At 48.4% G+C, this 15,569-nt stretch overlaps 1 protein-coding gene across 4 annotated transcripts in view; it reads right to left on the bottom strand.

Annotated features, from left to right (window-relative positions):
* Positions 1–667: 667 nt before the first annotated feature.
* TMEM178B (transmembrane protein 178B) overlaps positions 668–15,569 on the bottom strand; it is a 375,974-nt gene continuing 361,072 nt past the window's right edge. For 2 of the 4 annotated variants that reach the window (XM_060305223.1, XM_030854020.2), the window contains one exon: positions 668–10,358. In XM_060305223.1, the coding sequence (XP_060161206.1) occupies positions 10,108–10,358 (251 nt within the window). In that variant the 3' untranslated portion in view covers positions 668–10,107. The remainder of the gene's footprint in view (positions 10,359–15,569) is intronic. The other 2 variants (XR_009565248.1, XR_009565249.1) reach the window with 2 other exon arrangements.

The raw sequence follows: 15,569 nt of genomic DNA on the forward strand, positions 1-15,569 counted from the left end.
CTCCGCAACAAGAGAGGCCGCAACAGTGAAAGGCCCACGCACCGCGATGAAGAGTGGCCCCCGCTCGCCGCAACTAGAGAAAGCCCATGCACAGAAACGAAGACCCAACACAGCCATAAATAAATAAATAAAATTAAAAAAAAAAAAAAAAAAGCACCTACCTCCTGTCATCTTCACTTCTTCCCTAGATGTCCTACCCAGGCATGAGCCAGAAATGTTTAAAAGGCACATGGGTGGAAAGGAACTGGGATTCTAAGGTAGGGATAGAGATGATGAAGACTGTGAGAGAAGTGTCTCTCCTCACTGATAGCTAAGAAATAGGGTGGGAGGTTAGAATGTAACCAGTAATTTCAGCCTCTTATAAAGCATTTTAAAAAATGTTATGAATGCCAACACTAGGAGAAAAAGAACAATAGTTTCCTTGTTTTTCTCTTCGGAGTCCCTCTCCATCCCCACCCCAGCCGGCCCTGCAACTTTAAAAGCATTTACCTTCGGCTTACCCATGCTTGAAATGTTTACTGTCTATTTCCCTCAGGATTAGAGTTTTCAGTCTGTTATCTACATAAAAGTTGTTCTGTTTTTCTTCTGTACAAAGCCTGAGGGAAAACTATAGTTCTCCATCAAATACTGCAGGGTGTACCCCTCTTCCCCAAGTAGATACAATTACTTAAAACACACAACATGATCTTCTTTATTTAATTTTTAATCAGTTTACATTCCACAACTGACAGATTATTTATTTTTATTTTTTCCATGAACAAGTCATTTAATTACCAGACACTTTATTTCTTCAATCGATGGAAATACAATATTTCTGCCAATTTGAAAAAGAAAATTGCAAGATGCAGTCAGTGTCAGTGAAGCCCCCAAATGCTCTCTGCTTCCTCAGTCCTTGCAAAGTCACAGGAACCTGGCAATTTCCCTTTTCATCCCCCCCTCCCACTTCCCTGTTAAATTCACCTCTCAGAATAGCACAATAGTTTCAAGATCTGGTTTGGATCACCTTTCCTGTAATTAACTATGAGAAGGAACAGACAGTACAATAGATCTGATAAGATGTAGCATTCTTGTTAAGATTAAACAACACATTTATTCACATCGTATCAGAACAAATTAACATAACATTTAATCTTATTTTAGCACCAATAACCACAGGAATTGCTACCCCTCAGGGCAGAGGCGGTGTTGGAACCCTGCAGTACACATCACTCCTTGTCTAACCAATCAGAACGCACTATGCAAATTAAAGGTAAATCAATTTATATTGACTGAGCAATAATAATCTGGTGGACCATAAACTGAGTTTTTACGGCTACAGCCCCTGTCTAATGACCATATATAAAATGTACTCACCAAATCAGCTCATTCTCTTTTGCTCCGTAACACAGGGCTCAGAATGCAATATTTTAAATGAATCCAACCTTGTCATATTGGCTCTTTGAAATGCTTTGAGAATGCCCAGGGGTTGTTTGCTTGCATTTTATTCTGTTCTCTGCACTAAGACCTCACTTCTTGTCTCCACCCTGCTTCTGTCCCTGCCCCGCTGAAAGAGGTTTCTTCAAATCTAAGGAAAGCCTTGGGGCAGGAAGGAGTGGTGGGCAATAGTGGACTGAGTCCTAGTGTAAGGGACAGAGCTTGTCACTGCCACCTCCTAGGAGACCCAGTCTGCCTGTGGCCACTGCTCTTTACAGCATAGCCCCTTTTAGCATTTAAGTAAGGGATTGAGAAAACAGCTCCAAATATTGGTGAGATGCTATTAGCAGGTGACTGGACCAGGGGACGAGAAGTTGTGTAGATCTTTATTCTTGACGAAGAGAAGGTCCGTCCGCCCCTTTCCATCCTAAGATAAAGGACGTCTGGATAAGGGATAAGCTGGTGTTCCTACAGCTGAAGAAAGTGACTTGCTTTGGCCTCTAGAACTTTGACAGGTCATCGGGGCCATGCCCAGGGGCAGCACTGACCCTCTGGGGCAGATGTGCTATGTATTTGACAAGTAGCGGTCCTCTCCTCTAAGCAGGAGAGCAACTTCCAGACGCCAGGATGGCAGCCTGGACATTGCTCCTGTGTTTTTTACTCGGGGCCAACACCGACCTCCAGCATCTGCCTGCCGTGAGATCTGTGTGACTCACAGGTAAGGGTGATTCCATTCCATCCCCTAATGAAGAGACTAAATCTTTGCTGTCCTACACGTCAGCCAGTGGCCGCGTGTGGTTACTGAACGCTGGAAATGTGGCTGGTCCAAACTGAGGTGTTTTCTGAGAGTAAAATTCACATTGGACTTCGAAGATTTCATTTGGAAAAAAAAAAAAAAAGAACGTAAGTAGCTCAGTAATTTTTATACTGGTTCTATGTTGAAATGATAATATTTTTGATATGTTGGGTCAAAATAGGTATTACAATTAATCTCACCTATTTCTTTGGACTTTTAAAAAGGGGGCTACTAGGATATTTAAAATTGCATATGTGGCTTGCATTGTATCTACTGGACAGCACTGTTCTGAATTGCCTTCCTGAAGCTGACCCTAGAGATGATCACTGTGTACCATCAGAGAGGAGAAAGGTTTGGATTGAAGGTGCCATGAAGGAGGAGGGCTTAGGTCACTGGCCAAGCTTGGTGTGAATCTGCCCCTGGAGCAGCTAGTCTTCTCTATCCTGTGGGGAGGCAGCTCCTTGTGCTATAGGATTACCTGCCCCCGTTTCTCTTTTCTACTTCCTCTTCTGGGTGCCCCGCCTTTTGGGGATCCTTCTCTGCTGCCATGCTGAGGATGCCCTGTGATTCTGCCACTTCCCTTTCCGAAAGCTTTCTTTACCTTACCTCGACTGCATCTACCCCCACACCCCACCAAGGCTTTCTTCATTCTGATTCGGTCGCATCCCTGGGCCAGACTCCCTGCTTCTGATAGTACAAGCTGGGGTGGCAGAGTAAGTCACAGATTCCAAAGCAATTCACATACATCATCTCCTTTGAAACTCTACCTCCTACCCCAGCACAGCAAAGCTCTGTCCGTAACCACAGTAAAATGACATCATCAAAGTGGGTGGAAAGGCATCCGAGAATGAAAAGGTAGATAAAAGGCTTTGGACTCCGAGCACAGAATGGCTGTTAGCTTGAGGTTACTTTCCGAGGAGTGAAAGCGTGGGGCGAGAGCAGCCAGGAGGGACTCTCCGAACGCACCTCCTGCAGTAAACACGTACCAGCACGGGCTTGAAGCCTCTCCCAAAGTAGCAGCAGAATGGCCAAGGAGACTGGGAGCCCCAGGAGCCCCCAGCCCCGTCTGGCTGAGAGGACGCAGAGACCTGGTGAGGTAACCACATTCGCCCAAGGCCCCGAGTGAGCCGGTGACAAAGCTTATTACTACCGCCCCCAGATCGGGTCTCTGTGTTGACCTTCACGATGACCTTCACCCTTCACACTTGGATGACTTGCTTTTACTTTTTGGAAAATATACTTTAAAGGCCCAAACCTTCAGAAAAGAGAGTTCCAAGCAGACACTCGTTGACTGTCAGAGAAACAACCAGAAAGAAAAACCCAACAAAATTCCTGCGCCAGTGGCCTCCCTCCCTTCAAATCCCACCCAGAGTTGGGATTTTAGGGCAGTCCACGTAAGTCCTCAGAAAACCGAGGGCTACAGCAATGCATTTGTTTAGTCTCAATTCCCTCCCCCTTATTTTCAGTTTCCACTTTTATTTGTACATTTTTACAGATAGTCTTGACTGGCAAAACAGTCACACCATGGGTGGAAAGGGGAAAGGAGGAGATGGAGTCGGTGAAAGCTCTTCATGTGAAAGACATCATTACAGTCACAGCGACACAGACACACACACACGTTCAGCCTAGAAAGGGTCTACGGGCGACCCGGAAAGGAAGGGAAATACGTAGCCAGGAGAGGACAGCGGGACACGGAGTTCCTCCAGGAACAGACACCCGGTCCTTGGAAGTGAAGAGAGCTGCAATGGCTGAGGTTGCTGTCTGTCAGAGCGAGGCCAGGTTTGAGTTACTGCTGTGTAACTTACACCCAGTTTTCTGTTTTTCAACAGTGAACCACCATCCTCTGCGGTTGGGTGGTTGCCCCATCCCTGGCTGGGCTCCAACCATACCGGGAGTAGTGACCTGGATTTCCCTTAGAGAAGGTCTCTCCATACCACTTAAGCTGATCCACTGCAAAGTGGAAAGCGTGCAGACCCTTCGGGAAGTGCTTTCTTGTCTTGTTTAGAACCTAGAATCCAGCTTTTCCCAAACAGGATCATGCCCAGAACAACTCCTAGTGAATGCACCCTCCAAAGGCCTTCCTATAAGAACCCACGTGCTTTTGATGAAGCCATCCGCTTCACCAACGGCCAAGGGAAAGAAGATCCCAGTTCCTTGAAGCTCGTTCCCATCGTAAACTTATAAGACCATTAAAATGCTTCAGAATCTGACTTGCCCCACCACTTGGGCACGGACGGCTAGAAACGACGTGAGGAGAATGGTAAAACAGTAAATAACTGAGGCCTCGACTCTGTGCCTTAACAGTTAACTGTTTTAGCTCACTTATGCCATTTGCCACATATGGTTTACTTATTCCATCACCTCTGGGAATAATAAAGACGATTAAGAGTGCTCTTGCACTGGCCTTGGACATAAGGAAGGAAGGCTGGGGATGGGTAAATTAAGGAGCCGACTTCTCTGAGGAACCTGGATGATCAAATAAAATCTATGTGCCTAAGTTGGAGAGGACAGTCCTGTTCAGTGGCCAAGATGACCCCTCGTTTCTAGATTATGCTTTCCGCGGTGAGACTGAGAAATCACGTGGAAAAATTCCATTCGGTGGGGGCTCGGCCGCTGCAGGAGGATTTGAACAGCGCATAATTCATACGACGCTTCATGTTTGCAAATCACTTTGCAATTTCTTTGTCACCCTTAATATACCATGAGGTAAAGTGTTATCTCTATCCTCATTTTGTGGATGAGGAAGTTCAAGTATGGAGAATACACAGTGCCCAGAGTCACAAATCATTTTAGTGCAGAGCTGAAATGAAATGTACGGTAATTGCATTATACAGGTGTAGCTGAATTAGTGAGTTACTCTGGCTTCAGTGCTCTCACACCTATCATTAGACTGAGATGGCACTCAAAAAAAAAAAGAGAGGAAGGAAGGAAAGAAGGAAGGAAGGAAGGAAGGAAGGAAGGAAGGAAGGAAGGAGAAACAGAAAAAGGAAAGAAATCCCAAAGTTGGAATCTTTTAGCTCTGTTCCACCCTGCCCCTAAGCTCTGGCCTCTTCAAAGGGCTGTTTGCTACCTCTGGGGGCTCAGGGCTCTGTGCTCTCACTGCCATGAACATGGGGTCGACTCCACGCAGACCAATGTAGTTCTGTGGTCATGGGCTGCACCCCTGGCCCCAACTGCCAACCCAGAGACAACCACTGATGAAGTGTTGGGGCTATGATCGTTGTGATGCCCAGAGCCATGGGATTATGAACAATCTTCTAAGGTTTTTTTTCTTTTGTATTTTATTTTTCTAGTTTTCTACAATGAACATGTATTATTCAGGAAAAAAAATCAAATAGCCAATAATAATGCAGTCTAAGAACTAACCATAATGTTTAAGAAATATTTTGCACCATGGAGACATTGATGAAAAGAGGGAAAACCCAGCCCACCAAGGTGACCACGTTGAGGGAAACCAGAAACTTTTGTGACCATCAACTCAGGGGGTCTTGTTTAAAAATCTGTCCCCTTACCCTATTGTATAACAGCTGGAAGACAGCACAGAAGCCAACCCGGCCGTTAATGCACGAACTATTTCTATCTGTGGTGAAATCACTCCGTGACTCATCACCTTTCCCTGGAAAGGGCTGGATATGTCCACGGGAAAGGTTCGTCCCTAGAGCAGAGGGGACCTTTCCAGAAGAGCAGCTTCCCTTTAGCTACAAGAATCAAGCAAACATCCCACACGCATCACACCCAAGATGACCAGAGTGTACTTCTTCCCACTCCTTCCCCCACGATACTTGAAAATCAGTTCGTTAATGCTCTCAGAATAAGCCAGGTGAAGACAGAGTCAATTCTAAACGCCTCCGACTCAGGTGGGCAGCTTTGGAGACGTAAGCAGCACATCCTCCCATTAAAGCAGGACAACTGCACGTGGTTCTTTCATTTCAGACCTCTCATGGTGACAGTGGATGAACACTAAGACGTGGGGCACCGACGGAAGAGTCTCAGGACATCTTCTTCCCTTATCGAAAGAAAGGCAAGCATTGCGAGGTGAAACCACTCACTCCCAACAAGAGAACATCCCCAGATGGCGCCAGGGCCCAGGGTGCCGCACAGGGACGTGTGATTGAGGGAGGCTTTGTCTTGATTTGGTGGAGTTGTCCAGTGTTTGTGACCTTGTGATCCCTGAAATCGAAAGGGTGTTATCGTTGAAAGGCTGGGACTTGGAGGAGGATTGAAGCTGGAACAGGCACATCTGAAGTTGGTTTACGCTTTGATGGCAGGGAGTCACAGAACTGCTTATGAAACCTACAGCCACAACGAACAAGGAAGGGGGCTGCTTGGAGTGGATGAGCGTCTCTAGAGACAGGTTCCTTAACTATTTTAATGGGTCGTAGTTGATGCAGGGAGAAGGTGGAAGTGAGTGCACAGAAAGGAACAGAAATCAGAAGAAGAAACCAAAACTCTCCAAATGGGGGAAGAAATAGGACCTCTTTCTAAGGCAGACACCCCACTTTCCTGAATCCCCAGGGTCCTAGGGCAGGGAAGGAAATAAAAGGGCCCGTGCTCAAGGTCGACTTTCACGGAGCTCAAAACACATACACGGTCACAGGCCTCGCCTGCACACCTGTAGGGAATTTGAACTTGACCCGGGGTGGGGGCTGGTGGGTGAGGCCGTGGACCCTAAATCCCGTCGGAAGGCTGGGTTCTACTCGGATCTGGGGTTAGCAGAGTCTGATGTAAAGAGTCCCGAAGGTTGAGCCTCCTCCTTCTTTCTCCTCCCTCTCTGCCTTTTCTTCCTCAGCCCTCACAGCACGAAAGCTTCAGTGACAGCTTGGAGTGACACGTCTTCATCTGCGGTCAAGTCCCTAGGCCGGAGGGATCAAGGTGACCAGAGCAGTTCTCCCACTTGCCATCTGTACAGGGCTTCCGTCCTGGCCACGTGGCTGGGCTCTTATTGGCCCCGAGCAGGGTCAGACCCAGAGTGTGCGTGTCTGTACATCTCTGGCCCCATTACCAAAGAAAGCGGCTCTAAGCTCCTGCTCTGCTGATGGTGAGTTGGGCCCAGGTGGTTTGCTTCTTTCCTAGGGGTCCTCCTAGCATTTAGGAACATTTCAAAGGGATGCAGCTATCTGTGATGAAGGTCTATGATGAAGATTAGTAGTTGGAGAGAGTGGATGATCTATTTATGGCAAGCATGGGATTAAAAAAGAGGGTATAAATTACAGGTTGGTGAACAGTACTGGTTCCTTAGGAAAAGTTTAAATGATTGATTACAAATTGCCCCATTTGGAATTTCTTTCCGCATTTTCCTACAATTGGGAAACAGCTGAAATTTGGATGTGGTCACAGACAAGCCTCCCGCCCCAAACAGATGCTGGTGGACGCCCAGCTCTCCCTGCTAGGCGGAGCCCAGTCAACATGGAAGGAAGACACAATCTGAGATACTTCTCACTTTTCCTCAAGCCCAAGTATGCCCTTCCCCTGAAGTGGGAAATCTAACTTTTCAAAGCAAATTATTATTTTTTTAATTCCCTGTACAATTGAAACACTGGGTTTTCCTGAAAATTATCTCCCTTCTCACAGAATACATCCTTTGTTTTAAAAACCATCCTTAGAAGTGCAATTAGGAGCTAACAGCATTTCCTGCCCCGTCGTCTCCTAGCTCCCCACGCACAGGGCACTCACTCACACGTGAGCCTATTTGCAGAAGCTAATCCGTGTCGCCAGCAAGGAAGTCTTGGGTAGTACACACCCACACCTGCGTCCAGGTACATACTGACACAAATGTACACAAAATGCACCAGAGAGATACACACACACAGAGCCCCACACTCAGACCCATCCACGCACATCAGATGTCCTATGTGGTTGTGAATTACACACACACACACAGTCAAAAAGAGCAGATAAGGAGAGAGGCGGGACTTGGAGCCTGGTGGATGGAAGAGGGAGAAGGGAAATGGTTCACAGGTGAGAAAAGGGGGGAGCTGGAGGGGAGGCAGGGTAGAGGACAGGTAGATGAAACAGAGGGCATGGCTGGGAAGGAAGGCTGCTGAGTGGGTGGCAAAGTTCCCAGAGCACATTCAGTTATGAAGCAACTGAATTCTCGGCTACACGGGTGACCCACGGCTGGACGGCTCGGGGAATTCTCTCTTTGCCTCCCCAGGGCTGCTCGGCCCCCGCGGGGTCACTGAGGTGACGGTCAGCTGCTGCTGCCCACTCTTGCTGGCAGACTCCTGTCCCCCCAGCTTTCACAACCCGCTGGCTGACTCCATAGCTCGCCAACCCCCGCAGTGCCAATGCGCTCGACCGAGCCTGAGACACCGGGCTGGATTGAGACCACTTCCGTTTGGGTGCTAGCCACCAAGATGGCCACTTGGGGATTCATGGCCTTGAATACCAAGAGGAAAAGGAAGAGGGCAAGCGTCAAGAGTTCTCCATGAATTTACACAATATCATACAAACTGGAGTCCATGGGACATGGCGGCTCTCTGCAGGTGACCCATTTTCTTTCGTCTGTACAGAGGTCAACCCTACAAAAGGGGTGGATGTCCAGTGACAAAGGACAGCTTCTGTGATGGGAAGTGAAAGGTCTTGTCTGGTATGTGGACTTTCCAACAGCAACAGAGGCCACTTTCCTTCTCCCTCTTGAACCGTGTTCCCCCTCTTCGCGCATGACTCGTGTACCCAGCTGTGTCTTGAACTTCCAAAATTAGAGGACTAAATCCTGTGGCATCCCAGAACTAGGATGTGAAGTACCACAGGTCCTCTGCCCAGTGGTTTTGTCCTTGGTTCTGCCCTCTGGGAATTTCAGGTGCACTAAAAATAACAGAAAAATGCAACACAAATGATAAAACCCCACACTCAGAAAACATACACACACACACGCACATGCACGCACGCACACACACTCCAGGGATCTGAAGCTGCAAAACTGGCCCCCATAGAAGCCCACCCCTCATGATGCTTCCTAGGTCTTGGGCCCTCCATCCTGGGCCATGAAACCACTCCAAATGACAGACAACAGTCATAACCCAGTATTGCCATTTAAAAAGGGGAAAAGAAAAAAAAGGAAACTGCCTGAAGTTGTTGCGCACACACGCGCGCGCACACACACACACACACACACACACATTACAGCGTTACTCCAAGGCTCCGATCTTCCCGGGGAGTGCAGATGGGGCTCGGGGCAGGGCGGCCTCTTGCTTAACTGGGTGTAAGGCAGCTGGAAGGTAAGACTGGGTTTTCTGAGCATCCACTGAAGTGTCCTCTCATCGAGGCGGACCTTGTCCCTCAGCATGTCGTGCTCTCCCCCTCCCCACCTCCGAAACTTGGTCCAGAAGTTTGGCAGCAAAGAGAAAACTCCCTTCTCGGTGTGTTTTCTCTTCCACTTCTTGTGCGTCACTGGTCGGCCAGGAAGGAAATCAGACGGGAAGAGCAGGAGAAGAAAATGCTTCTGGAAATGGCCTCAAAGATCTGGTTCCATTCTATGAACTAAGGGCGTCGTTCCTCTGATATGATCGGTGTTGGGGTATCGTCCCCTTCTGCCAGCCCAGCGGAGGGTGCTTCCTTGTCTACACCCGTGCCGCCCCAGACCACGGGCACCGTCCCTTCCCAGCCCACCACCCCATCCTCGTGAGTGACGGGAATCGGGACTGTCTCGAGTGGTGATGTCTTCAAGAAACCACGGAGCCAAAAGTTAAGAACTGATGGAAGAGCCACGTGATAGGAACGCTTTCCCCATCTCGGTGATGAGGCAACACAAAGTCCGACGAGATGCAGGTGCCTAAGCCAGCTCCACTCTGCCTCGGCACTGGCACCATCTTGATTGAGTTCTGTTGTATATATGTATATTATATATATATTTATATATATATATATATATATATATATGTATGGGTTTGTTTTTTTTAGCACACTGTCCCATTCTCGGGTCTGGATTTGGGGCAGTTGGTCCTCGGGACAGGTTGGACAGAAGGGGCCAAGGTACAGAAGAATCCCGAGATTAGCGTGAGGCCCAGGCCCCCCCAAGCACAGAACATGGACCATCCGTAGCCATGGCTGATGTCGTCGGGGAGTCCATACAGGTAGCGTGGGTAGCGCGACAGCTCAAAGTTGATCCCGGCCACACAGGTGCACAGTGAAATGATGCAGAAAGTTCCTGGAGGAGAAGGGAAGAAACAGGGGTGGGGTAACAGAGAAGGAAAGGGAAGAGGAGAGGGAGAGAGAAAGAGAGAAGTGAGGTTTACTACATTTTCGATTTTCTTGAGTAGAAACAATGAGGAGATCCAGGTAAGAGTAACCTGCTAACGAGATCAGTATTTGCAAGTATTCATGGAGAAGGGAATAGTATCAAGGCTTCCTCATGCTTCAATAACGGCCCAGTCTTGGATAAACTCGGGGAGTCTCTCCTTTGGGGAAATACTAAAAATATATCACATGAAAGTTTGTGTAGGGTGCAGTGAAGCAGGAGAGTATTCAGCTCATTTTTCGAAAGCCTTTAAAATTCAGTCTTTCCTTGGAGACGCAGAAAACACCCCCCACTGCTACTTCCTTAAAGAGAGAAACATTTTTACTCTTTTCTTTTCCATACACAATGTCTCATACGATATTAGGTTTTCCTTTAATCCATTTACCAACCAGCCATCCAAATCCTGGAAGCCTTTTCCCGTAAGACATTTCCCAGCGTTTTCTGTGGAAAACTAAGCCTAGGAGATAACTCCTTCACAACGCGGCAGCAGAGTCGATAACTCTGGGGAACTCTGTACGTCACTTCTCACCCACTAAGATTCATCATCCACAGTAACATAAGTTAACTTGTCCAGCCTAGTCTTACGAAGTATTTCACAAACTTATTCAATGATGCTCCTTTAAAAAAAAACCATTGCTCAAATTAACCTCCAATGAGAAGGCTGCTACAAGAGATACAATGTTATCAAATAGAACAGAATTATAAGTCCACTTTTAGCCAACAGATATTTGATGTACCTAAAATGAGTTTAAGACCTTTTCTCGATATTTGCTGTGTCTAATGTTTCCTCTGTCACTGCAGATAGGAGAGCAATGGCCTGAAGAAGTAAAGTCTGGAAAAGGCTGGGTGGGGTCGATAGTACTGCAGGGGTCCAGGCACTTCAGGGGCTGTGATCTGTGTTTCCAAAGACCACTAATTCAGGAGCAGAGCAGAGGGCGGTCCAGAGGCAGGAGACCAGTCAGGAGCTGTAGTCAAGGGGAGAAGGAAGGAGGGGTCTGGCGAGGAGGGAGCAGGGCAGGGCTGAATGAATGTTAGTGAATGATGGCTGGTAGAGGCAATGGAAAGCAGCGAGTCAGGGGTGACCTGGGCACAGGTGCCGCATAAATAAAATTGTGTGGGTGGGAAGCATGTAGGTGTACATATGTGTGTGTGTGTGCACGTGTGTGCATGTACATGCTTGTGCATGTGCGTGCAGCGACAGTCATCGTGTACAAACAGATATGGTACCATCATTACCTGGGAAAACAGTGGGGGGTTACAAAGCACCCCGAGTCTCTCCTGCTGTGCCCTGGGGTTCAGACGGAATTCTAAGATGGCACCCAGGGTGGATTAGGTCTCATCCCAGACTTTCTTTTTTTTTTTTTTTTCCAGACTTTCTTAATCGGAATCTTAGGGAGAGGACGGAATCTCTCCTTTTTAAAAGTTCCTCAGATGATTTCTTGGTGAGACCCTGTGTTAGGGCAGAGGTTCTTTGTATAACCTTGAGGCACAGATTCAGGTGAGGGAAGAAGCAGAGGGGGGGCCACAGGGAAGGAGGCAGCCGGTGGGACCCTGGCCAAGGACAGCGTGATGGCTCGGCCATCACTGAACTGAAGAAAGCTTCGTATTGACACCAGTTTCAAAGACTCCGAACTCCAACAAACGAGAGCTGGCCTGCTCGTGCCTCAAGTACGCTTTCAATTTCTGGTTTAGAAACCTGAGTGTGCGATGACGTCATCTACTAAAATTTAGATTTAGGACAGGAAGAGGGAGAGAGAGCGCGCACACGTGTGCATGCGTGCTGAGTTCAAATCTGCACTGCCCTTGGGATGTTAAGGCACTTGGCGCCGTGGGTCTGGAGCCTGGTAGTAATTTCTGAGCTAGAGGTGTGGACTGAGTCATCTTATACATTGAAGCTCTGGATGGGACTGAGGTCACCCAAGGGCTCTCTATAAACTGTATCCACATAGGATACTTTTAAAAATGGAGACGTTTCTTCTCATCAAATTGTGCACAGTGATTTGTTCCGGGAGAGAAGGTCGATCTCAAGGAAGTTTTGATCTTCCTAAGTTACCAGTAGCTGAAAAAGCTTGACAGACACTATTTTAAGGGTGTTCTGCAAGCAGAGCAGACAGGACACAAAGATGTGGTTGATAAATCAAGACCTAATTACTTAATTACCATATGGACTTAATTAGCTACCAATTGGAAGTGGCCCAGCTTGTTGGTAACATCCATCTTGTTGTCATGTTAATAGGGTTAGTTGGGATATCTTCCTGCCTCCACTTCCTGTCAGTTGTTCTGTGACTCTGGAACCTTTAAAGATTTCTGTAGTTTGTTAGCTCCCGTCAATATCCCCGTAGATGGGAAAAAACTGAGGGCTCTCACTTAAGACGGCGCGTTACGCAGGTCATCTGTACAACATGTCAGGAAAGCCCGTTGTGACAGAGAGAGAAGAGTTGAAGCAGCTTCTGTCAGCTACCACAGACACTGTTTTCCGTTCGGAGCAAGGATTTATATTTTTATGTACTTCTGCACTTATAAATTCAAGTTTGGAAACGTGCATTAATAACTGGAAATACACACGGCAGGAGTACCAGAGTGTGGGGGGACGAGGGGCACAGGCACGCAAGGACCCTACCTGACCCAGCTTTCTGTCTCAGGTGATGAGCCCAGCTCTCAGACCTGTGGACTAGTGACCAACCGGGAAGGGTGGGGTGCAGAACTCCCCCTACCACCACCAACTCTGAGGGGTTCTCTGGGGAACTAATAGAGATTCTAAATGTTTCTGCTAGAAAACATCCTCAATTAAAGGGCGGTAATAGATATTACAGCACGGGGGATTGCAGCCTCCTTCCGTTCACCCAGAAGTACAGTGGTCCTTTGGGCAAGTATAAGGCTCTCCTCTCCCCTCAAGGAACAGGCCGTGGCCTGGGTCATTTTATTTCTCGGGAGCACTTATCGATTGGTGAGTGAGGATCCAGAAAGGCAAACGTAATAATGCGTGGTCACATCTTCTCAGTAATTCCCCCCCATGGCTTGGGATTTGAGCCTCACTCCAGTCAGGCTCCCAGACTAACTGTAGTCACAGTTAGCAATTAAGTGAAATGAACTACCCAAGCCCTTCCCTTTGGAGCAAGGCTCTGCTGCGTGGCCAGAACTGGCTGTAACACTGGCTAGGCAAGTAGGGACAGCAGCAGCACGGCTGTCGGACCTAAGTGACGTCAGGTCTGGGGAGGCAGGTTAACTGCAATGGGGCAGGCGGAAGGGGACATTCCTGTGGCGCGGCTGTCAGACCTAAGTGACGTCAGGTCTGGGGAGGCAGGTTAACTGCAATGGGGCAGGCGGAAGGGGACCTTCCTGTGGCCGCCGGCTCCACGGTGTACCCAACGGCCAATCAGCAAATATCTGTTGAACTTCTGTGTTTGTGTCAAGCATTATGCTAGATGCTAGGGGGATAAAAAGGAGAATAAGATAGGATCACTGTTCTTAAGAATTTTTAATAAAGTCTAAAATAAAGGATGAAAAAAAATCTTATAATCTCGCTGGGGATATGAGACAGATATAACTGAAAAGCTGAGGATGAAGTGAAAATAGCACCAGACTGGGGATTAAGAGACCTGAGTTTAGTATCAGCTCTGAATCTTTGGTCCCCTCATCTGTAAAATCAGGGCGCTGGAGCAGACAGCTCTAAGGTGGCTCCTATATCTCGCCATGTTTAGGAAAAGAAGGGCTAATACCCAGAGGTAAATGGTAAGAGACAACTATGCCGGGCCAGGGAAGGTTTCCCAGAGGAAGCAGGGTGTCCGCAGGCAATAAAGAGAAGGGGGTCCGCACCTGGCCTGGAGAGCATCCCTCCTTCAACCCCAGTGCCCCAGTGTCCTAGGTCTCTAAGTCTGAGTCGAGAAGGCATGTCCACATCCCACTCCCATCGTGCCTCTAACTACTGAAACGCTCACCGCTGCCATCCTCGTCAGGCTTCCATCATCTCCCACAGAACCTCTGGTAACAGATCATTGGTTCCCTGCCTTCTTCCAGTGACATTTAAACAAATTTAAATCCCACCTTCCTTACCCTGCCTGTATGGGCTTACCTGAGTGGACGCTTCCTACCGATCTGACCTCATTTCTCACCTTGACCCCCATACTCCCTGTACTCTAGCTAAGAAGAATGGCCTTCTTCTTGAGATCTTCTGGGATCTCAATTCAAATGCCATCCTCTCAGAGACCCTTCCTGACCCTCTCCTAAAGCAGTCCCTCCTCCAGTGGTTTTCAAACCCTGTTCCATGGAGGTGCCTCAGGAGCTGCCACTGGGAAAGGAAGAGGGAGTAAAAGAGCCTCCCAGCCCTCCCTCCTCTCTGTGGCCAGAAGAGCCCTGCTTTGATCTGTTTCCACGTGAACTTTCACTTGATCTAAACATTTTTGAAAAGCACCAGCCTTGTCCATTCACAAGGGGACCGTAAGGCCTGTCATTGCAGGAACTGTAAAGCTCTGGACAGCAAAGTGCAATGGCTCTTCTATTAGTTTCAAGTCCATGCCTTTGGCCGAAATAGCTAATCAATCTCAACCCTTATTCCTGCTGGCCTCAGACTCCGACTGAGCCCAGCCCTCCCCAGCAGCCAGCCGCAACTAGTCAGTTGCAGCGGGTTGCAAGGAGAAATGACACCTAGTTACCCTTTCCGTGCCAGGACTCTCAGCTCAGGAAGTCCAGTTAGATGAGACCACACCACCCCATGTGCCCGCAGCCTGAGAGCCAGTGCTAACAAGACCCACTGGCACAGAGGGAACAGTGTCGTCCAGAACCCTCTGGTGTCCCCATTTGCAAACTCCACCTGTGAGCGGGAAGGCATGGCCAAGGAGTGGAACGCACTCTGCAAACATAAATGCTTCCTTTTGATTCCAACACAGCACCTGCTTCCTTGGATGACCAACCCCACCTGGAGCTCTTTCAGGAATCAAACCCATGATGTCACCTGGCAACCCATGGGCCAGCCCCAGTCACCGGTGTCTGAGTGTCCCGTCAGCGCCTAGCTGGAAGGGGCGAGGGCTGCGTGGGGTTCTGGGATCACTGGCCGCACGCCCACCGGCCGCCCCCCACCCCTCCGCTCCCGGCACCGCTGAGGCTTGAGTGAGGGTGAGACCG

This window comes from Globicephala melas, chromosome 9 (genome assembly GCF_963455315.2).
Source record: "Globicephala melas chromosome 9, mGloMel1.2, whole genome shotgun sequence".
NCBI classification, from domain to species: Eukaryota; Metazoa; Chordata; class Mammalia; order Artiodactyla; family Delphinidae; genus Globicephala; species Globicephala melas.